The following is a 26,722-nucleotide window of genomic DNA, read 5'->3' as shown; positions in this document are numbered from 1 at the left end:
CCTTTGTGATCTGAAAATTTATCCACAGAGAATATTTCAAGTTAAAAGAAAATTTAAAAAATTTCCAAGCCAGTAATTAATTTTTCGCCTGAGAACTTACTAGCTGTACTGAATGAGTTAAAAGGAACCCTAATTTGTACAATGAAAGGGATTCAATAGGTTTTTCTAAGTAAAAATGGGAAAGAGTAGACCAATTTTTACTACTGATCAGATGAGATGGGGTAAAAAGGGAATGAAATCACTGGCCAAAAAACAGATTTGGGTAGAGAGGAGGACATTCATGGATTTTGCTTAGTGAAGCAATTCTTTGAAATAATTATCACGAATAAAAGAACTAGTTTATCTGCATTTAACTAAATTAGCTATTCTTTCAAAAATTTGCACTAAGTTATAAGTAAACCTGATTTTAAGGGGTGATAAAGGAAGACTTATCTATCGTCTACCATCTGTCTTCCATAGCTTACTACCTTTTCTGAATGCAAAAGCTCCAAAGTTGTTCACTTTTTTTAAAAAGTCATTAAGATTGGTCACTTACTTTTAAAGCTTTTCAGGGTGGAAATGAAAGGTGATTTGCGCTAACTTCCACCCCAGTTTGACACAGTGAGGCATGTTGCTCACACAGCTAATGCAAGGTTATTCCTAATTACACTTGCAGTTATCAAGCTCTTACTAAAGAGGGCGCTCTAAGCCAATGGATTAATTACATGGGCTTGAAGCCATTAACATGAAGGGTCAAAATGAAAAAAGTTAAATGGAAAGAAGCTTTTACTGTAGATTACTGTCTCTCTGATCTTTAAAAGCAAGGATGAAGCAATTTAATTTTATATTTTCCATTCTTTCAATCAAGTAAATTAATGAGAAAGCACAAGAGTGAGTGCCTCACAGAAAAAATGCAAATGGAAACTGAAAACACGGACCACCCAGTCTTAGCATGTGTTGACAGTTATACTTCTTCAGATGTATTAAAGAGCCATTTGAGAGAGGATGGTTCAACTACCCACAGAAGGACAGGAACCACAGGAAGGAATACTGGACATTAGTGCCTGTATAGTGAAACCCTGAGCTGCAGTATGAGGAGGGTAAAAGCACAACATCACTCACAGCCAAGCCAAATATGCACATGTCGTAATAGGCTTTCTATATTCAGGGCTTTCTAGAGTTTAGACAACAGAATAGGAAAAAGACAAAAGGTTAATGTAATTCAGCAGCCAAGCTTCGCTAGAATTAAGGGGTTAGAGCAGACATTAAATATCACACAGCAGAGGTGAGTGGTGAGCAAGGGAGTGAAGCTTCATCTGTATTCGCAGCTGCTCCCCAGGGCTAGCATCACTGCTTCCGGTCCACCTCAGATCATCAGGCATTAGATTCTCACAAGAGCACTGGTCCCTGGTGCTAAAAAGGTTGGGGACTGCTGCCATAAAATACTACAAAATAGTCTAGTGTTTCCATATAATATTTTGAAAATGATTACATTAAAAAATAATCAAGTAGATTTGAAAAACCTAACCCCTATCAAGATGCATGCGTTCTTCTACCTAAGTTTGCTGGAAGCCATTCTAGGAGATTCTTGGTCTTTTTCCCTTCTCTTCTACTCTATCCAGCTTAAAGGAAAACATTGAGCTGCAGGTCCGTACCAGATCCCCCTTATGGTCCCCAGACCCATCCGTCTCCTTTCCGCATTGTTCCCACCCTTTAGGAGCCTGAGTTCTTTCATTGCCACAAGCATCCAACTGCTAAAGTGAACTCTATATTTTTAAGAACAATTATCCTTCATCTTTGTAGTTAATATAATTAATTCTATACTAGAATGTGAGCTGCTGCTCACAGGGTAAGGGTACACAGGGACTCAACTCTGTATCATCAGAGTTGATAAGGGTAAGGGTACACAGGGACTCAACTCTGTATCATCAGATGCTATGCAGAGTTTGGTTAAGTGGATAGGAAGCACATGAACTTCTGCTCAACAAATGGTGCAATACCACACTTAATATTCCTAGGACTGTTGGGCAGGTTACCTCCCAGTCATAATACACACAAGAGGCTGGGAGGTGGAGCTCCTGGGATGATGGGCGAGTACCCACCCTTACAAGTGCCTCCCATATATAGTGGGTACTCACCATCAGCACAGCACTGTATTTATAATATGGGAGGGAAATGAGAATAAGTTATGTCATTACAAGGCCCTCTAGGAAAACTAATATACTGAATTATTAGACTTCTTAATTTAAAAGGGAGCTAGTAGTCTTGTTGGCAAGCTCATTTTCTATGAACATGAGAGAGTAAAACTTAAGTTAATATATGGACAGTATCAAAATTAGAAAGAGGGTCCAGAAACAAACCTTTATAGACAACTGTAAAGAAAAGCTGAACCCAGCATGGGACAAAACCCAGGAATGTAAAAGTATCTGTTTTCTAAATGAAAACAAAAGAGAACGATTTTTAAGATCTGCTTGTTTTATCTGCCTAGTAAAAGATTTCAAATATTAATTCTGGTGGTACCTTAAATCAGAAATATAAAATGATTGAAACTGACTTTTCTTCAATATAATCAATCATGTATCCCTAAACTTTCAGAAACTATTTTAAGTAGAAAGTACTTCATATAAAAAGTATGGAAAAGATATTTGAAAAATAGTAACTTTGCAGAAACCAACTCTTGTACCCAGGATATTTTTGGAAATCAAAAATCATTTTCTAAAGACTGATATCAAGCACAACTATCAGTACTGTCCAACTGTTGCTCAAAGCAGCCTTGTCCCACTAGAAACAGTCCCCCGGAGCAATTTCTACTCTGTCTAGTGTACCTGGGATTTCATCTGGGCCGCCTTTTCTGGGTCGACAGCCAACACATGCTGGTAATGACGAATGGTATGCAGGCGGTCTTTGTTCTCAGCACGGACATAACGCCGCAAGGCCTGGAGAATGCGATGAGGCTGCAAGAGAGAACAGTTGTTATAATATCCTGAGACTAGGGAATTGAAAACAGGCAGGAAAACAAAGCTTTAAAAATTCATTTAAGAATGTAAAGCTCAGTGAAGCACAAGAATGAAGCTGTACTTTTAAAAGCTTTCAGCTAGCTCATCAAGTAACAAGAAGCTACCTTTCTAATACCAAAAATTGAGTTCCAAAGTTATATTGGCTCCTTAACAAATAGTATTTCCCAGAATCTCTAGCCCAATGTCTTCCTCCAGTGTGTACCCTCTCGCTGGCTCGGCCTCCAATACCTTAATCACAAGTCAGGCAGTCCCTGTACCACCCAGAAAAGACTTAACTTGCTTACCTAAGGAGGATACAAATTCCTCCTTTCCAATACTTTCTATCCCCTCAAAGCAAGACAGGTTAGAGTTAAAGGATAAAAAAAGACTGAGACCACTAGCACAAAAGGGTTTTATATGAATTACTTTGCCCCTTACTTCATAATCTTATTTAGAATAGAGCTGGTTCAAAAGCCTTTGTCCATGAGAAGGTATGTTTTTATTCTCTGAAAGTAAGTCTACCATTGAAATTCAATAATTGAATAACTACCAACCAACATCCTGAGGTTATGCTTTCTCAGTGTTAGATACTTCCATATCACAGGTAGCAAACACAGGTGTAAGTGTAATACTAAGCTTATATAAGCAGATATGACAACATGATACCTTTTCCTCCCTCCTCTTTCCTTCCCTCCAGCCTTGCCAGAACTTGTCATAAAAATGTAATTTTACTGACTGTGTGTCATACTTCAGTTCTACACAAGCGCTACTTCGGGGCAGGCAACACTGAACACACACTTCATCGGTGTGACCTACTGTACACGACTCACCCGTGGTGGGTCAGACTGCAAGGCGGCCAGGTAGTTCTCTAGGGCCATTCGGCGGCGGTCGTTCAGCATAGCTTCCACTCGAGCCAGGTGTGTTTCCACCAGCTGCTGCTTCTCGCTGGCTGCTTCCTTCTCCAAAGCTTTTACCATAGCTTGGAAGTGCTAAACCCAGGAAGTAGGAACAACATAATTTATGGCACCTGTAGGAAGTCTAGGCCAACGATTTTAGAGCTCAGTGCTGGCTTCTCCCTGCCCAAGGCCTGTGTAAACTGGTAACAAAGTCCAGAGGGCGGAGCAAAGATCAGATCTAAGTACTATATACAGTAAGTCCTCACTTAACATCATCGATAGCTTCTGTGACTTTAAGTAAAATCACAAGAAACAAACAATTTTTACCATAGGCTAAATGACACGAAAAGAGTTAAGTAGCTTCTGCATCTTATCAACATTATAATACAACGACATCGAATGAAATTACATGATTTGAAGACCTGCTGTACTTTACCTGATTTATCAGGATAATTATTTCCTTGTCTAATGACAGCATGGTAAATCAAGTGTCATAAGAACTTCTTAGCATTTCCATAACTGACATTACTGATTTCCCCATATACACTACAAGAAAAGGAATGCTGTTGCTTTCCACATTGTAGCAAGGTGCTAACTTTAAAATCCTAAAACCACAGCCTAATAGATATTTTAAAACATATTCCAGTGATATGGTGGGTTCTGCTGAGTCATTCACACTGTTATCTGTGAGGTACCTGGTCATGTTTAAAGGCATAGTTGAAGGTTGTTAAATTAATTCCCCTGCATAGGATAGATTGGCTATACAGAAATTAACACTCTTGGATTTTCGAGGTGATTGATAAAAAAGCAAAGGTGTTCTGATATGAGAAGGTGATATGAGAAGAGAGAATTCAGTTAAACATATTTAAAATGTTTAAAAGTTTTATAAAACCCAAATCTGTGCTGTAGGTTGCTATCCTTATTTCTATCAACACTCTCCTCTATTCAAGGAGAATGCAGTTGCTGCTATGATTCAAAGGTTACGTTCTTACAAAGTTAAAGATCAATTGGTATCAGAGAGCTTTATTTTGTCTTTGACTTTTCAGTAAGCCTGTAAAAAAAAAAAAGAATTCAGTACTGCTGAAAAACAAGTCACAGCCTAAGAATGAAGATGACTGAGACTTCTGCCAGGAAAGCAGAATTAACAAACGCAGCCAAGCTAAGGTTACTTTCTGGCATGAATTAGGTGTGTTCTGGCCTGGGATTTGTTTTCCTTCTGCCGTAGGTGAGCTACTCTAGAGAGCACCAGTTGGGAGGTGAAAGAAAGCAGGCCAGCTAAAACTTCCTTGTAACATAAGCTCTCAACTAAAAGGAAGGAGGTGTCAAACTCTAACTTCCTGGGAGTTTGGCTCTGACAGTACTTCCAAGGGTCAGGCCGGAAGCTCTGTCCTAGAGAATGGAATGTGTCTCACCTGGATCAGAGTCTGCCTCTCTGCTTTAGGCAAGTTCTTCGCTTGAAGCTCAGCCTCTTCCCATTCTTTCTTTACCTAGAACAAAGGTCAAAGCACTCTAACCAGAGTAATTTCTAAAATAAGTCACCCATTTTCTAAAAATACTGCCAGGCCCTGAATCTAATGTAGGAAACTGAGCAAAAGGAAATGATCCCTCATGACCTTGAGGCCCTTTTAGCTAGTTCACAGTACTGTCTCCTAAGGGCTTAGGTCTCAATTATACTCCAGTAACCTCAATTCTATGACTTCCTTGTTCTATAACCTTGGGCAAGTTATTAAATCTTTGTGCCTTAGTCTCCTCACCAGAAAACAAAACAAAAACAAAGGGAGGCGGGATTAATATCTACTTCTCAGAATCGACCTGGATAAAATAACAAGCATTTCCCAAAGTACAAACCTAGCACAGCTGATAGGTGGGGTTTTACGTGGTGCTCAGACCCAGCAAGGACTTCTTTTTTTAATTTTCTTTCAATTCTCCTAAGTCTAGGAGAAAGCTGCACTAAGTTGCTCATGTTGGTCTAACACAACTCTTTTAAGGAAAACAAAATAAAACACCTGAGACTCAGAACCTTCAGCAAGCAACAGTGTCTAGAACATATTATTAAATATTTGCTTTCATTTAATATATTTTTACAGTTACCTTTCTATTTACTAGCTTTCTATTTACCTTTCTATTTACTAGCTTTCTATTTACAACATTAAAATGTCCTTCATTAAAATAAAAAAAATTTAAGCTAGTTAATGGCAATAAAACCTCGACAAGAACCGAATGGTTACAGGAAGTGCTCCGCAGAGTCTGGACTGAGGGTAATTATGTTACCATGGAGCTGAGAGTTAGGGGAGAGGGAAAGGACGAGTCACATCCATAAAGTAGCTCCCCTATATTTTAACACCTCACACCTGTCCTAGGAGACATGTTAGCCTGACAATCTAGAGAGATGGTGTCCCTTTTCTTCAACTATGAAAACCATGTCACCTGATGCCAAACATCACAAAGATAAGGGAAGTGCAGAGGTTTACCCTGTCCATCCGGTTACGGTGCCGAATTTCTAGTTGCTCCTTGGCCTTCTGGAAGCGAGCATGCTCATTATCATCTGCAGAGGTCTCGAAATATACATCAACATCATTGGTTGGCAGAGGAGTTGGGGGAACTGAAACAAAATGACAGAGTTCTCTTTGGGGGTTGAAACTGCACTGTGCTTTAGGAAGAAAACCAAGCTCAGGACTGCAGAGTCGACTAGTTTGTCTCATACTATGCTCAAAGTACAGGCTGCTCCTGTCTGCCAACGCTCAGCTGTTAGATACACTGGTCCATCTCCCTTAGGTGATATTCATCCACCAGGCCAGTCTAGACCCCCGGTAACTGTGGCACCAGAGAGGCCCATACTTAGGACTTCTGGGGCAGAAAAAGAAATCACTTCTTCTATATCATCCCTCAGTTCTTGAAATCTTAAAACCTAAAACATAACTACATTATTGCTGTCACTGAGTGCATCTCACCAGAGGTGAGGACTGAAATCAGACCTATAGAGGCACTTCTACAAATCCTCCATTTTGAAAGAACTTTAGTGCTTAGGTCTCCTTTCTTCTGGCTATTTTTAGGCTAGAACTTACTTTGGGGAACTGATTCAACTGAATGTTCTTTGCAGAATATTATAGACTGGGTAGACAAAGTTCAAATGGTTCTAGCTACAGTTTTTCTGTGCCCAGTATCATTGAACTCTTAGCCCCACACCCAATAACAGAGATAACAGGGATAAAACTAATTTGCTATATGTGACAAGGATCTCCAGAGTGTGAAGATACCCTGGGCTTCTCAATTCATGACATTCATTGGCTTTACCAGGCCATCACCCAGAGAAGAAACCCATTAGAATAACTACTCCTCACTGCTAGTCAAGCATAGATTCTTAGTGGCTCTAGGCAAGGAAATATCTGCACAATGGAACCTAAACTCATAAAGGAAAGAAATGAGATGACAAGGTTACTTAATTTACTTCTCAAAGAATACCCATGGAAACTCTTATTAGCCCAATTCACTCAAAATTTCCCAGGCTAGGGAGGACTGACATGCAACTTGCTGGCACAACTTGCTATATCATGACATAATGTTAGAGCTTAGTGGGTAGCAAATGCCCACATTCAACAAATTTTAATTCAGAAACAAATTCACCTAATTTCCAGAATCTTATGACTTTAATACAACTTTAAAACAACTGTGTAACTGATTAATGTAACTGCAAGTGCATCAGACACTCCAAAGTTTCCCATCAGAACATCTTTTATTTACCTCTTCTTATTTACTAAACCTAAAAGCTACAACTAAAACCTTCTGAAAACTATATGGCTCCTACATACATTTAAATAGGATCTCAAGAGCCAATTAACTAAATTAAAATATATAGCTTCACAAACCACATGATACTCAATAGTTCGGCTGGGAGAATTTCAAAGCACTAAGCTCCATCCATGCCACTAAGCACGTCGCCAACAGAGATGCGCGCCTGCAGCTTAAAGGCTTATGTGTTGGAGACAGAGTCTTTGGTTCATATCACTGGGCTGGATAAAGATAATACCAAACACAAGCCGCCTCCACCGGCTGGTAACAAAAGGGGGAAGGGAAAGACAGCCTAGAGGTTTGGTTCTGAAGACGGATGGGCTCAGACTTAGAACCGCAGCCCTCTGTCCACATGAAAACTGGTTCATTCACCCGTATCAGTCCCCTTCAAAAAAGGACACAAGCTTGACCACAATAACAGTGACACGCTTATGGACTTTTCAAAGCACCCCACAGCCAGGGGCCCCACCGGTACATGAAAATATGCTGCCCCTTGGCAAGTCTCCCCTACCATAAATAACAGGAAACTATGATTTTGTAGAATTCATTAATCCCCTGAAGAACTGCCATTCCTTACATAGTGTCTTATGATACCACTTCTCTGATCCTTTGGGAAAAGATCCCCATCTGCACATTCAGCAAGATCTTTAACGATCCCTAATTCTTCAGGCTTCAACGCAAAGCAATCTTTTGTTGTCTCTTAGTTTTAAGTAGTTTTACAAAGCAGGACGTATCACAAAAATTTCTACCTTTACATCGTTCCTAATAAAAGTTGCTGCCACCGAAATTCTCTAAGGACTCATTTTTTTCCCCCCATCTTTTCGATCGTATCAAAAAAAAATAGCCTGTCCACAGAGCAGTAGCTAGAGTGGAAGTGCTGAAAGTATAACATATTAAGATTTTAAAAAACATTTTGGTGGGGAGAGAAAGAGGGACCATGAAGGCATTTGTATGAAAAATCATCTGAAGTTATAGCCAAATGCCAGGAATAGGATGCAACTAATTACTCTAATGAATCCAGAACAGAAACCAAGAAAAGACTGCCTGGCCTGAGGATTTTCCAAACACATGGGTTAGTACTACAAGGTAAGAGAAAGAGGATCTTAAAAAGGAAAAGGGTAAACATGGAGAAAAGCAAAACTTTTCCTACCTAAGTAAACCCAACTCAACGGAACCACCGAGTTCCTTTTGCGACCAAGAACACACAAACTAAATTCTTTCACTACCTAAAGCTCTACAGAACCCCAGGGTTGCCAGCATATTGCAGAAACAAACTTACTACCACTTGGCTGCAGAGCTCTCTTCCTAGAGTGCATAAAGCAAGATTATTTCAATATTCTGGACTCCCAAAAGTAACCCACTGTCACTGCTTTGGAAAGCAGGCATCATGGGTGTCAGCGATAGTGTAGTTCAAAGACAAGAATGAGAGGCAAAGCCAGGAAACAAGCATGTGCAGAACTCATGGCTGATCTGCTTACCCTTTTGTGCCTTTCAACTAGAGAATACTGAAGGCACGGCTGCCTTCCCAACAAACACAAAGTGCTCTGGGAGCCTGCAGACTACACAGCAGGATGAGGAAGAACAGGACTCTGGGTGCTCCCACGGTACCAGGGAGAGAACACACCACCACCAACACCACCACCAGACCCACGGTGAGCAAGGGACATGGAGAACCGAGTTTACAAGTGTCCATCAGGAAAGCAAGCCTGGATCTAGAAAGCACAAGATGAGGGAAAAACGAACCAACAGCAAATACCTGAGTGGGCAGGGAGCACTACACATATGCAGTCACGAGGACGGCTGGGAAAGACAGAACGCTGGACAGGACAATCTGCTGCACAGAACCAGTGTGGCGGGACTTACTCATCGTTTTACACACAGCCATACAATAATCCTCAGACTCAAAATTGTTCCTGTTGCCTCCGCAGCCGCCATATATAAAGCGCACGCACTTTCCCTTGGAGAGGTCGAAATACCAACGGGGCATCACGGCCCGGCAGGGCCCCGTCATCGCCTCCTGGGAGCAGACAGCTGTGTGGAAACGGGTCAGAATGTCAGCAGGACAGAGGTAGCAGCTTCAAATGCTTCACAATGCTACAGACCACAAGGGCTGGATTGGGCAAGGAGGAAGGACTGGGTGGCACTTAACATCAGTGAAGGCTAAGACTAGACAGATCCTGATCACCCTGGCTCACTATCTCAACAGTTCAAGCTGGTCATTTCTCATGATTCAGTCATTTTCCATTTGGAGGCAGTATAGATGTTCAGGAACTGAAAATATTTTTTGTGCTGTTTGAGTCTAGATTGATGTATAGTTGACATAGAGGATTTCTTTATCTCATAGTTCTGTGAGCCCCACACTGATCCGTTAGGTAGAGATATCTGCCTAATTTATTTATCTTGGTGAGGTCAAGGTCTAGAAGAAACAATGCAAGTAAACAGGCTGTGTCAGTGGTGAAAACCATAATAAATACGACTTTAGCACCTGGAAAGGATGAGCGCACATTTTTATGTTCTCCAAGGTAAATCATAAACTTCTAGACCCCTTAAGTAACTTCCTTCTAGTTGGGTTCTAAATAATTCTTCAGCTCTTAATTGGCTTCAAGTATACAATCAGCAGGAAGTTGTGTATAAATGGCTTTAGAACTGTCACAATCTTTTTTAAAAAATTGGCAAGATGAGAACACTGCTGGTCCCAATCCCTCCCAGCTACGAACACCTTTCTAGTGGATAAATACAGCAGCCTTTAGATCAGAACACACTCAGGAAAAGAACAACCAAGAAAGTTATTTCCATTCCGGATGGTAGGGACTTTAGCAGTACTGAGGAGGCAGGCTCCCACCGGGGAGAGAATGTTTTCAGGCTGAATGTGGAAGACCACGCTGTCTCTCTTACTCTCCAGTTAAGTCCTTACAATGCAAAGCTTAGTTTTCTGATTCAGTTCTGCATCTCTCTCTGGACATGACAACTGGCAGACCCTGAGGTGGCCTAGCTGCCCACTGCTAAGCTGGCACCACCAGAGTACTGGAGAGCTGATTTCTCCCTTAGAGCACAGAAGCACCACCTCGCCTTCTGTGACTTACCTGTGATGAATACAGTCCAAAATTCTAAATAAATTCTAAATAAATAATTACCATACAGATTGTACTTCCACAGCGCTACAGCGGGTTACCTTTGACATCATGAGTGATTTCCTTTTCTGAAATGACCCCATCATTGCTGGGTTCTGTTGGATTCTCTTCGTTGTAGTCATCACCTTTAAAGGCGTCGTAGTAGTAATCACGATCTTCCACTACTTCCTCCCCTTCATCCTCATCTTCATCATCGTCATCCACAGCTGCTTCTGTGAAGTCTTCCAAATCTGCTTCGGTAGGAAATTCACTAAAGGTCACAAAAAAAGAGGAAGGTTAACCAATTCCTATGCACCAAGCACTACAATGATTCCCTTTCCTATTCTGAAACATACACGAAGAGAAGCAGGAAATAAACTCAGCGCACATTTAACTGTGCCACTAAAGCCGTCAGCCCCGCTACACCAGCAAAAGGAAAGTTAATGAATGGGGACCACAATACCCTGTAGAACATAATGTGGCACAGAATAACACGAAGCTGAAAGCCACTGGTATGCCATGATCGGCTCTGGCTAGAATGGAACGCAAACTGGCTCAGCTCCAGCGTGAATGAGGCAGTGCCCACTTCACCCAGAAATGACAGACCAGTAGCCCACAGCCACCAGGACGACAGTCTCACAGGTTCGGTACAAGGGCTCGCCTTTTATAAATATCATAGTCTTCCTCTTCCTCCTCGTCATCTTCCTCCTCGTCATCTTCCTCCTTCTCTCTTGACATGGCAGATTCAATGATCTTCGTCTGAGGGCAGCATACATATTCAGTGCCATGGAACTGATCTACTCCGCAGGGCAGCAGCATGCCATAGCTGTACAAGGTCATTCCCTGAGTCAGACAGGCCTGAAAGAAACCCATAGGCCAGCATCAGAACATATCTAGCTTTATCCAAAAGAAACTCTTAGCAAATCACTACGTAATGCTTTCTTTCATGGACACACAGATATTGTCAAAAAGTTGTGATGTTATTATTTTAAGAAGATTTACAAATTTTGCTTAACTTACAATGGGGAAATATCGAGGCCAAAAATAATGAAAGCCAAAAGTTGAAAAAATTAAGAAAAAGGGAATTTCTTCTAGTAATTATCGACACCAGTTAGAGGTGCTCAATGATAATTTATATTCCTCACTGGCAAGGGAGGGCACTGCTTTAGAATTTGACCAAAGAAAGACAACTGATTAGAGAACCAATTTAACTAGCATTCAGAAAGGGTATTATGTCTCTCTACTAGAAGAATAAAACCACATCTAATCCTGCCAGCATATGTGTCCAGACACAGATTTTTCTATAATTGGCAATTTCTTCCCTAAGGCCTTAGGGTTTAGGATGGCCTTCTGGGAGCCATGCTGATAGCATTCTTGCTTAACGATCTTTTTAATATCCTTAACTTTAGATGCTAGATTGTCAACACCATACTTCCCTAGAAAAATATCTATTCTCCCAAATCATTTTTAATTTAGAAGATACAACTGTAAACTTTGAAGGGAGAAAGGGAAAATGAAGAAAATTAATTTAAAATCGTGGTGAGGTTTGAAGGAAAATGCTACTTTCTCTCTTAACAGAAAACAACAACAACAACAACACTTGACTTTTCCCATCTATTGTTTTACCTCTTTGACTACAGTGTGCCAGTGCTGGTGATTCTCGCACACCTCCATCCGCTCTTTGTGGAAAAACTGGCACTTTTCTGGAACTAGCAGAACGTCACTTACGAATTCACCCACTGGAAAAGATAAGCAAATCTGATCATGATTCATGGTGAAAACGACCCTCACTGCAGATTATGATGGTTGCTGTCAGGTGCAGACAGGCCAGCTGGATGATGCAGCTCTAGGCAAGCAGCCATGGAACTCAGCATTCCGTCATGGCCACGATGCCTGAGACTTCTCCTCACTCTTCCCTGACTCCAATCTCTAACAGCCCTGTTGCAGGGCTACAGCAACACAAGACAGGGGGACAGGAATAGGATCTCCCCTCTGCTGCCTCACACACACATACAGGTACTCCACCCTCTACCTGACTTCACATGAACAATATTCCTAGCCTCTTACTTTCTTATTTCTGCCCACAGTGGTTCTAATAACAAAATATCCAGGAAACCAACACTGAGTGTTCTCCTAAACTACAGATGAATCTTACTTTAGCCCTTTGTACCGAAGACACTCACCTCTACGACCAACCATTACTATAATTATTGATTCAGGTAAGAATCATCGATGGAGAGCTAATTACAAAGGGGTACAGGAGCCTTTGCAATGGAAAACCCTGGCAGACACTATAGTAAACAGGTGACCAGCTTTACATTACCCGTGGATAAGCTGACATATGTGATATCCTAGGAAGAACATCTTACCTACATACTCTTTCTGCCAAAATATCTCACTGGAATCTGATCATGATAAAACAATATGACAAATTCAAATTCAGGGATATTCTGTGAAACAAATGATCTAAACTCAAAATATCACTGTCATGAAAGATTAAAATAAATAAATAAGACTGAGGAACTGTTCTAGATCAGATATAATGTGTGATTCTTTTTAAAAAGAAGCTATAAAAGACATTCTTTGAACATTTAGGGGAATTGTTCAAAGTATGATTATTGTAACAGTAATAGGAGAATGTCCTTGCTCTTACGAGAAATAAGCTGAAATATTTGGAGGGGACCTATCATGATGTCTCAACTTACTTTCAAATAGTTTAACAACAAAATATATATAAGACACGCACACACATATACATAGTAAGATCAATAATTAAGGCAAAATTGGAGAACCTATGAAAAGGGTATAGAGATATTCATTGCTACATTTTTTCTATAGGTCTAAAATTTTTTTTAAATAAAAAGCTGGAGGAAAAATACACATAGCTGCTTAGAAAAACAGAATCCTTATCTTTTAGAAATACATGCTGCAGTATTTACAGAAAAAAAAAAAGCGTATCTGTGATTTGTTTCCAGATAATCAGGGGTAGGTGGGAGAGGAACCATAGAAGAGTGGCTAATGAATTAATGGTTGGTATACACCTGGGCAACAGAGATGTGTTAATAGTACTATTTTTTCTGTATCTGGATATGTTTGTAACTTCCATATTAAAAAACTAAAAACTTTTATATCACCAGATTATCACCCAGAGATTCTGATTCAGCAGGTCTAAGGTGGGATGCAATACTTTGCACTGGAACAAGCAAGCACCCCAGGCAATTCTGATGCATCACCAATATGCTCCTCCAGAGTTTAAGTGGAGGAAACCCACAGGAGGGAGAGACGTGTGCTTAGTTCAGGGAGAGATGCAACAAGTAGGAGCAAGAGAAGGAAGCAGGAGGGCTAACTGCTGAGGTTTAAAAAAGGAAAGGACTAAAAAATCTGGCCTGAGAAAGGTCTTAGGGATTTAAAGCGGTGGAAAGTGTACACAGACCCACTCTGCAGCTTCGTCACCATAGCCCAGTCCTTCAGGACTCTTTGGCTTCACTTCCGAGCACCAGAGAATCCCAAGTGGCAAGTGAAGGAAGTCCCTGACCTACTCTAAGGGAAGATGTGCTTCTAACATTATAAGCTGGAGCAGTAAACACTGCCTCTACACATCAAAACAGCCTTACACATGGTAGTGAGATTTCACACCACTATTAGTATAGGGACTTCTGGGGCCAAATAGCTCAACTGGACACTAACACAGGGACACAAAGGTAAGTCAGACATAGTGCTGCTCTTGAGGGCCCTAAAGGCTCTAAGGGAGATAGAACATGACACAAAGTTTACCAAGCGACCAGACTTACAATCGAAGCTTAAAAGACAAAATCCCATGGAAAACTGGGATTTGCCTCCACTAGGAGAGACAAGGCTGATAATCAATCTGAGTAAAAATTACATCCATTCTGACATCCAACCACCAACTCATAAGGCTTAATATGACTATTGTGTATTAATGAGGCAATTTTTATATTTGTTAATTTATGACAAAAAGCAAGAAAAAAGGCAGTGTGCCAGGGTTTAATATCAGCACTATTGTTACTAGCAAAGTGGGCTTAGGCAAGTGTGCCTTGGTTAACTCATCTTGTTGTGGTGACGATGAAATGACAAAATATATACAAATACATGAAAAGTTTTAGCAGAATCTAGTACAGAGTAAACACCTAGCACTATGTTAAGCGTTAGCTCTAACTACTGATATTAACGTTATTAGTTTAAAGTCCTGAATTGAGTAACTAGTTTTATACAAAGCAAACTATACAACGCATAGTTATTTTAAAAATCTATAAGGTAACAGTTAATATACTTTAATTTGTAAAACCTTAATTTTATATGTCCAAATGCAACATCAGAAAAAAATTTTAAACCGCAATTTCATTACTAGATATATATTCATTAAAAACAATAAACAAACTGGGTTTATAAAAAATACAGTGAAATACTATATATCAGGTTTAAAATGAATTAACTAAATCTATTTATATCATACCTCAGATGAACCCCAAAATGACATAAAGTAAAAGCGAGCTGTAAAAGGTCATATACAGTATGATACCATTGATGTAAGTTTTAAAACGAAAATAAATGTTTATAGGTACATACGTAAGTAGCAAAGTATAAAAACATGTATGAGAAATGATGCATGGTATAGAGGCTACCTCTAGAGGGACGGAGGAATAAATGGAAGGAAGAAAAGTGGTGGAATATCTAAGCCCTTTATTAAAAATCAAGATGGAGATGAAGCGAACATGGCAAAATGTTGAAGAACTTAAATAAGGATGATGAGTGCATGAGTGACCTGCATATTATGTTTTATCTTTTTAGTATGCTTGAAACATTTCAAAATTAAAATAGTTTAAAATCAAAACATTTTTAAATGCCAGATTTTAATGATTAACTCCATGCTTAACTATAAATTAGGTGCCACTAATCTTTAGCTATTCTGTGACTAAATCAATCTGTCTGACCTCTGAAAACCAAGAAAAAATGAGCACCCCTGAATTTAAAAATAAAATATAAAAGTGAAAAGACGAATACTCTTTGATCCAATAATTCCAATTCTAAAAATATACTCTAAGGAAATAAGTGAACCAAGATATTTATTATAGTGTTCTTAATGTAAAAAAACAGAACCAACCTAAATGTCCACTAATAGGGAATTAGTTAAATAATGGTACCTATATATAGTGGAATACCATGGGGTCAAAAAAAATATGGTTTATGTCTATATTTAACATGGAAAAATTTTTATGATGGTTTAATAATTTCTCAAATAAACACATCCCATATCCCTAACCTCTACTTCCTCCTTCAGCCTGGTTAACTCCTTAAGTTTGTCTTTTATTCAAAGATCTATGTATCCCTAAGGGGATGTTCCATAAACGTCCACTTAAAAAGGAAAAATACAATAAACAGGAGAGAATGTGTAGTGCGATACCACTTAGAAAAAATGCACTGAAAGTACACACAAATGTGTAGCCAAAGAAAAAAGTCTCATATACAACAAAATGTTACCCATGGTTAACTAAGTGCAGAAACTGGGAATGACTGTTTTTGCTTCCCCTCTCCCCAATTTCTTTTACTGAAAAATAAACTTTTAACAAGTAAACTAAAAGAGGAACACATTTCAATCCCAGCTTGGTTCTGTCATTTCACTGCTACTTTTTGAATTTGCTACAACTGTTTATCAGAAGCTTCTGGGGAAAAAAACTGACCTATGCAGATCAGTATTACTCTGTTTTAGAGAACACTGAAAATGATTTGGTCTCGCTTTAAAAAGTTTATTCAAATTTGTAACAGTCCTCAATTTAATCAGTTGGAGTACAATAGATAATGGCCCCAATTTCCCAAGTCACTGGACAAATAAAAAGCTATATTGTTTTGCTTTTCTATTTAACAAGCTGATCAATGAATATGGCAATTTAACAAAACCTAACCTAAAGGATTCCATTTAAGCTGCATTTATGATTTATTGCCAACACTCTACTCATTCCCTGTGATTCTGTTTTTCTTTTATACCACACCTCCCCACAACAGGGCCATGGAAGCCATCAAGTTTTAGAGCTTTTTCAGAGTTGCTGAAATTCCTTTCAAAATAATAAGGCTGTTTACCCACAGAGGAAGCCCCCAACACCAACACTCACATTATTATAAATAAACCTACTGCAAAAGTACTTTCCAACTGCAAATTGTAAGACCAGGTTATCTGTGGGGCTCTTGGAAGTTGTAAGAAGGTAGGAGAAAGACTTTTGTAAATGAGCGCAACCAAGAGGATCAACCTAACCAACCAATACAAGTTTTTGTGAGGTCTGGTGGCCCTCCCTAGCAGACATCTAAGGTAAATAGGGCTCTGAGAAGTTAAAAGACCCAGAATAATCCTCACGAGCAGAAACATATACCATGCACAAGTACTCACACTAAGAATAGGGTGAACTGTTGATGGGCTATGATAATTCAAAGAGAGACGATGACTTGCAAACAGACACCTGCAATGGTGAGCTGCTCCAAGATACCAAGGTGCAGTTGCTGAGGACTGTGCCTCAAAGCTTCCGAGAATAAAAACTTCCTTTGGTTGTCGTCACGTCACAGTAACACTCCCTGTCTAAATCTCCTTCCAAAAATAACCAAATACAAAAACAGTACTGGGCCTGCAAAGCTCTCTTCTTTTAGTCCAGGAGCCAGTTTATATATAAATGTCAGAGATGACTAACTCCTTCCCCCCAAATACCAGCAGTTTTGCTTCTTTGCACATCACCAACTCTGACCTACTCTGATTGTCCTATTATTTAGATAAATTTTCATAAACAGGAGGCAATTAGTAGTAATGTGAAACATAAAGGTTCATTTTGAGAATACTGAACTGTAACTTCAGGTCACCAAATACACTACATATCAGTTAAAAGAGTCACAATGATGGGCAACTAAGCCTGCTCTCAGAAGAGAGCTGAAGACGTGGACACAGACGTCTATAGACAGCATGACATCAGATTTGATGTAAACACTGCTAGCAACCTAAATTCATTTTCAAACTGCTTTCAAGGGTGCTAATCAAGACACGGCCTTCCTCTCAACCTCGAAAAAAACAACAAAAAAAACAGTGCCTCCGTACAAAGATAAGGCCCATGGAACATCCAGACCAATTAATAGAGCCATCCAACCAATACAGACACATCCTATTTTTCCCCAGTTCCTACCTCCTCCCCCTTCTGGCTTGCCTATGATTTGGGTCTGCTAGGCAGCAATATCTAAAAGTGGTTTCAGGGCTGAAGCTAACCACACTACTACTATCTTTTTACCACAAGGTGTGGTATTCACCTTAATATGTATAAAAGGACTCACTGTGGTTACTCCTGGTGAATAAAAAATATAGGACTCTCACTTTTTACTGTATTAATTTTTAACAGTTTTTATGTTAAAAGAATTGAGTATCGTTGCATAACTCAGTGAATGTACTGTAAACCATTAAACTGTATACTTTAAAATGGGTGAATTAGATAGTATGTGAATTATATCTCAAAAATCCTAGTCCTAAAAAGCAGAGAAACCAATTATTTAAAGGGGATGTTGAGAAAGTTAAAAATATATACTGAGGATAATGGAATTTGAGGTATCAATATGAGCTCATTTTTGTTAAAATATACACAGAGATACAGAAATATAGATTTGTGTGAGAATGTAACATATACATATATTTCTTAGCTCTGCCTGAGTGGGCCTAGAAGCAATAATGCTGTAATAGCAGTAAGCAAATTTAATGCTCAGATCCTGGCAAATCCAAATACCCTTCCCCACTAAATGAAACCAGGGCTTCCTGGGAAAATGGCTGACTCCAGGGGTAAGGGAGGAAAAACACAGGATGAGCCTATAGAACCTTTTTGTACTACAAAGTAAGGAAGCTTTCAAAGAATGACAGGGACATAGTAAAAAGACATAGGAACCAGTATTAAGGGGCTCCCACTAGCCCAATCTGGACAAGTCCATAATAAAATAGATGAATGCAGACACCATCTTGGCCAGGTGATAAACGTTAACACCGGTCCTGAAGCAAAATGACATCATGCAACTCCTAACATGAGGCAGCGAGACCACTTCTGTGATAGTACCCTCAAAAATGCATAAATCAAAAGGATCATAAGACAAACCCAAACTGCAGGCATTCTACACTGTAACTGGCTTGTACTCTATAAAAATGTCAAGGTCATGGAAGACAAGGAGTGGCTATAGAGAGAACTAATGTGAGATCTTGTGTTATTAAAATAACAGGCAAAACTTGAAAATGGTCTGTAGATTAGATATTGGATCAATGATAATTTCCTGATTTTGATGACTGCAGTCCGTTTATATGGGAGAATGTCCTTGTTTTTATTAAATATACACTGAAGAATTTAGAGATAAAAGGACATCATGTCTGCAACTTAAATAATTGAAAAACAAAACAAAAAACTAGTGGGGGTACAAATGATAAGATTAATTATATCATATTAATCAAATGTTAACAGAAAATCTGAAATCTGAGGAAAAGGTATACAAAAGCTTTTTGTACTATTTTGGCAATCATTCTATAAACCTGAAGTTATTTTAAAATTATTTTTAATTGAAAAAGGCAAAAGTAACTCTAAAAGACAATCACCAAAAGGCTTTCTAAGGAATCTATGGTAAAAAGAAGGTGGTATTGATTATTAACTAATGTCAGTTCTACATGGTAATGTAAGGGGACATTGGGTGGGCAGAGCAAGAGATAATAAAATCTTCTACTCCTTAAATGATGACAAGAAAGAATTTGTAGTCTTTTCTACCACCTCCCTTAAACTGCAGTCACCTGGTCCTCACTAGCTTAGGCTCAGGCAACTGTATTCATTTAAAAATACCAATGGGTAGCTCTACTTACTGGTTAGGAAGCTGTCCCAATGAATGCTGGTGTAAATAAAAGTAATTGTCTTAACTGTCATCAAAGATTGTGTAACGCTTCATTCAGTAACCGCAATGCAAAGAAGGTATTGAATGGTTAATGGTCAAATTGTCTTTTAGCACTTAGTTAAGGACAATATCATTTCATTGATTATGTAAAACACTGATAAATTCAAACTATAGCATTTGGAAAATTAAATAAAATTAAATTTTTGTTGCATACTATGATGCAGTCCTGTAATTATCATAAAGAGTGTATGCTATGTTCTAGGCACTGTCATGCTGCTGAAGGGACAAGAAAGACTAAAGCAGGTTCCTTGTTTTCAAGGTATTTACAACACAGCTGGAGAAAGATATATAAATAGATATCAATGTACAGTGCAGTAGGTTTAATGGCAACAACAAGGAGAATTTCAGAAATCTGGATATTTAGACAGAAAATAAGACCAGGAAGAAAAGCTTCCTTTAAAGGAGACATTCCACCAGATAAGTCTTAAAGGGAGAACTTCCCAAGCAAAATAAGTAAAGTCATTCCAAACAAGAACTGGATGGTAAGAGGCCAGGAGCTACGAGATGCTGATGAAGTCTGAAGCACAGAGGGGCGGTGTGGGGGACAGAACAGAGCTAAGCAAGGGCCACATTATGGATATTTTAACCCATGCTAAGAAGCTTAACGAAGCATTGTGTTTTGGGTAAAGATAACCTACTAAAGAGTTTTAAGTGCAGGAGAGACAATTCAATCTTCATTTTAGTTAAGAGGGCAATAGACTGGACAGTAGAACTAAGAAACACACACAGAAGCCAGCCATTGTCACAGCTGGGCAGGAAATGATGAAAGGCTGAACTAGAGCAGTGGGAATCAGATGCAGAAGGATATAGGCCAGAGGTTTCCAAACTTTCTAGTCACAGCACTGAGTGTCTCGGTAATTTTTTCACAGCACCCCCACAGACCAAAAGAATACCCAAACATTAAGCAGTTAGGGCCAACAACTTAATAAGTACTTGTGTCCTAACACCTAGAGCCTGCTGGGCCCCGCGCAACTCTTCCAACGTCGCGGTCAACGGAACACCATCGTCTTTGCTTCTTCTATAGCAATTTTGTGTGATACCGGCTTTTTATCACAGAATCCACTAACGTACAGCTCCACAAAGATATGAGGTCATAGAAAGGAATGAAATAATCCAATGTTGAAACTGTGAATAGCTCCAGCTAGCAGTTCACAGGATGTCGGACAGATGTTTCCCTTGAAAATCAAAAATATCCCACAATGCTCTATGAGTTTGCTGCAATGTCCTGGAGTGCCTCGGTACACAGTTTGGCAACCATGGATATAAGCCATATCTAAGAGGTAAGAATCAGGCTGGCTTGAAAGCTGACTGGATGTGCAGAGATAAAGGTCTCCTAGATCTCAAACTCAGAGTTCTGAGTGGGAAGTGGAGCCGGCAAGAGACAGAGAACATGCAGGAGAGGGAAGACCAGGCTGCAAACAAAGTATTTAGGGATAACAATGCAAAAGGAAAAAATGATTCCAAGTACTAGCTATCTACGAATATTCAAAAATACTCTCATTTCATTTGAGAATTTTATAGAGAATGAATGAAACCTCATACCCAGAGATTTCCTAGAGCCAAATGGAAGAACCTCCCTAAACCACATCACAAAAAATTTTTCCAAGTCTCACACTACTGCATGATGCTTCACCTTTAAAGTAAATGGAGTTAATAAGCATATGCAGTGTCCCTCTTTACCCCTACTGAGTACTTTTTAAACGAAGTAATTGCTACATATTTTAAATACAGTTATGCAGGTGCTGACTCTTCCTGTTATTTTGCTACATGTGAGAATAGGAAAAGCAATGTATTCCATTTCAAGAAAGGTTTTAATGAAGTGGAGGGAGGGGAATAAGTTAAATTCATGGCTAAAATTAAATACATCTACAGAACTACGTAGGATGTCTATGTTAATGCAATATCAATGTTAGTCCTGTCATGGATCATCTAAAATCAATTGTTTTGCCATTTTAAGTTTCTATGGCCGAATCTGTTCCTGAATCACCCAGACTGCAGATACATGAGTATAATTCAGATGTGTCAGTGATGACTGGTTAGAATGAATACATTAACTAAATAAGCATTTGAAGCAACAACTATGTTTCTGGGTAATAAATGTTACAGTTTTAATCAAGTTGGCTCTGACTGTTAACATCTCAGAATAGCAGGTGGCAAAGGGCCTAGCCCCGGCATCCTTGACTGTCCATAGACAGCTGACACTTCTGAAAACTATCTCAAGTTTGGTCTGGCTAACAAGACATGATTTTAGTACCTTGCAAAATGTGTTTAGGATGAGGCAGGGGGAACAGAAAACTCTACTCCTTGGGCTGCTTCAGTACCACTCATTGCTATGACTGTCAAACAATACTTGCACACTCTCCATGGAAAGCAAAGCTGGACTGTTCTAAGGGCAACACAGTCAGTCAGTGCCATGGAACAAACTCATCCTTAAAAGACAGAAGGATGCCCACAATGGGAGAGGGAAAGTTAGTGACCACTGAAAACAAGTCAACTATCGACACGAAGAAGCAATAAATATTCAAAAGATTAAGGCCTACAATAAAATCCTGCAGCCCTCAGCTTAACAGATGTAGACATATCACTGTGAGCCAAGAGAAAATTAAATTTAAAAATGAAGGATTCCACTCCCTAAGAAGTACCCAAAGACACTCACCAAGACACTTGAAAGGAATTACAATATGGCTCTTGCACTGCTTTTTGTTCCTCCGGCACCAATTGTCCACACTGACTGGCTGGTTGGCTTCCATCACATTAGTGATCTGTAGCTCTGGATACATCTGCAAGGGAAAAGAGCATACCCACAATAAACTGACTTGGTCCATAATGAACAGACATACTCGCAAGAAAAGAGAATATCTATGTTTAGTCAGTGTCACCATTATCCTATATAAATCTCACATTCTACTCTACTGTCCCTGGCTCCAGATACACTCTTAAAGTAAAAACGAACTGTAATAATTAGTGTTCTTGTGGCAGGAAAATTTCTGATTACTTCTAATACGTTCTATTAAAAGGAATTTCTATTTAAGGACATAAAAAAGCTCTAAGCTTTCAGCTCAATAAATCTATTAGGTATCAAGGCCACTTGTGGGTACATGGAAGTAGCTGAGTTCATGAACTAAAATACTTAAGAGGCAAGTCTATGGAAATGTCTGTTAATAAAATTATAGAATAATGCTTCGACTCTGGTCCTATATGCTAGTCTTGGTAAGTAAGAAGTTCAAAAATTTTATATCCTTTTCCCGATCAAGTTTTGACCCAAATCAAGTTGAATCAGACCTGAGATGATCATTTACAGCCAAGTAGAAAACACAAGCATACAAATGACACATTTTGCTTCACATCTTCCTATAACAAGTGGGCAGCCAAGAGAACCAGGCTCTAGTCTGCGGTGCTTGCCAAGCTTCTGCAGTATTCCTTCCTTAAAGCTTCTGCAGTATTCCTTCCTTAAAGCTCACAGCCCACACAGGCAAAGCTTTCGAGACATCTCAATCATATCATACATTTAGAAATAAAAGGCCTGGTGCACCAGTCATTAGCCACTGAGTCTTAGGTCAAAAGAGAATAATAGAATATCCATTTCTAAAACAAAGAAGTTCAAACTTGATACAGAAAAAAAGCAGTTTTAACTTTCCGGCAACACTCTTACCTCCTGACAGTACTGGAGAACTTCTTCTTTTGTTCCAAAGCAGCTCTTAGTGCCTGTTGGGTCAGGTTCCCATTTCCCAGTCTGAATGTTCACATGCATATTTAACTTTCCGCAAAACATTGCAATTTGAGGCTCAGCGACAGCAAATCCTGTTCCAGCATTGGCTGCAAGAGCCTACAAAAGGGGAAGAAAAAAAACAGGTTTACTTCAAAAAGGCTGGCACAAAAGCATAGTCAGTCATTCAGCGGTTTATGACAGCAGAACCGATCTTTTAAAAATCTTCATTGTTTACTATTTTTATCTTCATAAACAAATCCTTTTCCTAGGAGGAGGCCAGAATAAAAAGGACCTTTGGACATATATGATCAAAGTGAAAGGTCAATAGGAAATCTAACCCCTCACTCCCCATCTGGATAATTCTGAACTGGGAACTGTAATCCAACTGCAGTCTCCTAATACAAGCAAATCTACTTTCCATTCTTTAAAATAGCAAAATATAATGGCTAAAGTTACAGAAATTTTATCCAATTCGCTCACAAAACAAAATTTCATTGAGCAGCTATTATGTAAAGCAACAAGCTAAACGCTTAGGACACAAGGGTGAGCAAAAAGTTATGGTCCCTGCTCTCATGGGGCTAACGGCCTCGTGCAGGAGTCAAAACTCACAACCAAAAAGTGTGATCACATTCCTAGACTTCTTAAGAAGGAAAAGAATATAGCGGTGGAAAAGCATATAAAAAGGGAATCTGCCTTAGGCTGGGGTTAGGTGATCAGGGAAGCTTCCAGAAGAGAGTAGCATTTGAGTAGAGTTTTGAGAATAATATGTAGAGAGAAGGTAGACAGCAAGGTAGAGTGTGGTAGAGAAGGAAGGAGAGGCATGCAGAGACAAGAGTAGATGGTCTATGAACCAAGAAGATTTTGGTTTTTATCACTGTAAGTGTGGAGAGGTTTTAAGCACAAAGTTATATCATCGAAATGTAGCTCTGATGCTTTCTCTGGTTGGAGGGTGAAGAACGAAGTGAAGGGAAACAAAAGTGCGTGCAAGGGAATGAATGGCTCAGGAAGCAGGAGCTGCAAAGTCCAAGAGAGATACTGGTAGCTTGGACTAAGGCAAGATGATGGAGAGACAGATTCAGAAGATCACCGGGAGCAAAAGAGACAAGACTTAGTAACAGATGAGCAAGGGTGGTGAGGAAGAGGAAGATGTCATGTCTGGCTTGCATTACTCAATGAGTGATGGTGTCAGTCATGGAAACAGAACCCTGAAAGGAATTTCATAAACAATTTTACCTCATGTTAGGTAAAAGTAATCAATTACTTATTGCATAAAGTCTTTCTTTGGCTAATATTCACTTCTTTGCGAAAGATCATAGCTATTAACAGCTCGCAAGTTACAGATGAGAAATAACATCTAGGCTTGATGACAGTAAAGCTCCTGCAAGTCTCTCCCACTAGAAAAAAACAAAGGCATCCTAGCATCTAGAAATACACCAACATTAATTGTTGCATCCACAATGGAGTTTTGTGGTCTTCCCTGATGCAAAAGTTCTTTCAAAATAAAAATTAAACAGCTTTTTTTCAATATTAAAACTTGAGGGAAGCAGGGTAGGATTAAATTGTATGGTCTATCATTCTTTTTAAAAAGAGCAATTAACATAAAATGGTTTTCCTGTAACAGAAAGGATAGATTTGACTTGAAATATATGAAAATGTATGCTTTCTAAGCAACTCTTATTTATGCTGCTGGATGACAGACATGAATAAATAGTCCAATCAGGAGCCTACATATGATTTTGAAATACATTATGATCTTTTTCCAGGATAAATTTACCATCCTACAGGTTTTGCTTTGAAATTTATGAAAATTAGCCTGCTTTCTTACTGGGCACGAGAAGAAAGCACAAACACTTGTTGGGTAGCTAGGGAAAAGCTTGTTTGGAAGTAAAATGTTGCCTAGGTAAATTCAGGTTGAAAAACACCAATTAAATCCAATGAGGAGAACAATTAGCAACTTTATTAAGTAGTATTTATTGTAGCCCTACTGTGACGATAATCATTTATTAAATCGAAAGGCAGATCCTATGCCTTTAGTATAACTGCATGCGAAGTTAGACTGGTGTGAAGTCCTGTCTACCCCCTAAACCGCAACTCCCCCCAAATTTTTAAAGATATCTGCAAAAAGGAACACACACTTATTTATAGGTAATACTTGAATGATGTTTAATCAAAAGCAATCATTAAAAGGTATAAGGATGCACAAGACAAATGTGTTAATTTTCACAATAAGTTCAAAACATGCACCAAAATATCTCATGCTGGTCACCCTCTTTTGGGAGCCATATCTAAGGATTATGGTGAGAAACACTGATTATGATATAGAGGAAACAGGGTATATATACATGTGTACACACAGAGACAAAGGCAAGGAAACCTCAGGAACACTTTTGTGTGTTGAAACCAGTGCTCTCCCCAAATTCTTTCCTTCCTACTTCAAAAGCTCAGACAGAAATAAATGAAGAAAATCCAGGAAGACACGATATATATGTAAGCAAGAAAGCCAAACTGACAGTTTAGAAGTGTTTCCCAAACCAGTTATATGTGAACGCAGTTAAATCTGAAAGATGGTGAGCAGTATTTCCTAAATTCTCTGTGGCCTTATATTAAAATTAAAGGCAGCTATTAAACAAGTAAGAATTTGGATGTGATGTCTAACCTTTCAGAAGTATGGGGAGTAGAGGGACATTTACCTCTTAAATTCCAAAAATGAATACAGGTAAGACATGGGGTCAGTTAGTTATGTGAGGTCACCCAAGTCACAGCTGTGGAGTGGTCAAAATTGTGCAGGCACCCATTTATCAGCACCAAAGACTGTGTTCCACGTGTTACTCATTATGGTCGTTGGCTAAAAGACCACGAGAGTTCCAACTGTATAAATGTTCAGTTTATGGGTCAACCACTGAGGTCAATATAGCAGTGGTAAGTGCATTTGATCTTTGTGCTGAGATGGTCAGCATTACCTTCCCTAAAGAGAATCTAAAATACCAGAGGTTAAAGCAACAGGAAGAGGCAGCTAAGCAGCGAAGGCTCCTCACATCAGTTACCACTAAGAAAAAAGAGAGTAACTGGAATCGTTCCAGACAGCTAATATGCTATAGTGATTCACTTCTGAGTTCAGAAAGATTAATCCTTGTGGTCATAAGAGACTCTCAAGAAGGTATCATCTGAAATATAAAAAGCCTCTGTGGACCATGTCTAGGAATCAACTAATCAAACATACCCTGACCTTATCTAGAGTATACTAGGATCTTTTTTTCTATTATGTTTGTACTTCTTTACTTT

General features: G+C 39.1%; 1 protein-coding gene across 7 annotated transcripts in view; it reads right to left on the bottom strand.

The window, feature by feature from the left end:
* APLP2 (amyloid beta precursor like protein 2) overlaps positions 1 to 26,722 on the bottom strand; it is a 76,296-nt gene that overhangs the window by 11,766 nt on the left and 37,808 nt on the right. For 3 of the 7 annotated variants that reach the window (XM_039878827.1, XM_039878833.1, XM_039878828.1), the window contains exons 2-11: positions 23,384 to 23,557; positions 22,388 to 22,511; positions 12,397 to 12,509; positions 11,432 to 11,628; positions 10,833 to 11,041; positions 9,524 to 9,691; positions 6,343 to 6,473; positions 5,284 to 5,358; positions 3,806 to 3,964; positions 2,805 to 2,933 (exon numbers count right to left, since the gene is read on the bottom strand). In XM_039878827.1, the coding sequence (XP_039734761.1) occupies positions 2,805 to 2,933; positions 3,806 to 3,964; positions 5,284 to 5,358; positions 6,343 to 6,473; positions 9,524 to 9,691; positions 10,833 to 11,041; positions 11,432 to 11,628; positions 12,397 to 12,509; positions 22,388 to 22,511; positions 23,384 to 23,557 (1,479 nt within the window). Of the gene's footprint in view, positions 1 to 2,804; positions 2,934 to 3,805; positions 3,965 to 5,283; positions 5,359 to 6,342; positions 6,474 to 9,523; positions 9,692 to 10,832; positions 11,042 to 11,410; positions 11,629 to 12,396; positions 12,510 to 22,387; positions 22,512 to 23,383; positions 23,558 to 26,722 lie in introns of all 7 variants that reach the window. The other 4 variants (XM_039878832.1, XM_039878826.1, XM_039878830.1 and 1 more) reach the window with 3 other exon arrangements.

The sequence above is a fragment of the Pteropus medius genome, unplaced genomic scaffold (genome assembly GCF_902729225.1).
Source record: "Pteropus medius unplaced genomic scaffold, Ma_sr-lr_union100, whole genome shotgun sequence".
Lineage (NCBI taxonomy): Eukaryota > Metazoa > Chordata > Mammalia > Chiroptera > Pteropodidae > Pteropus > Pteropus medius.
This window is presented reverse-complemented; position numbering and strand designations above follow the sequence as displayed.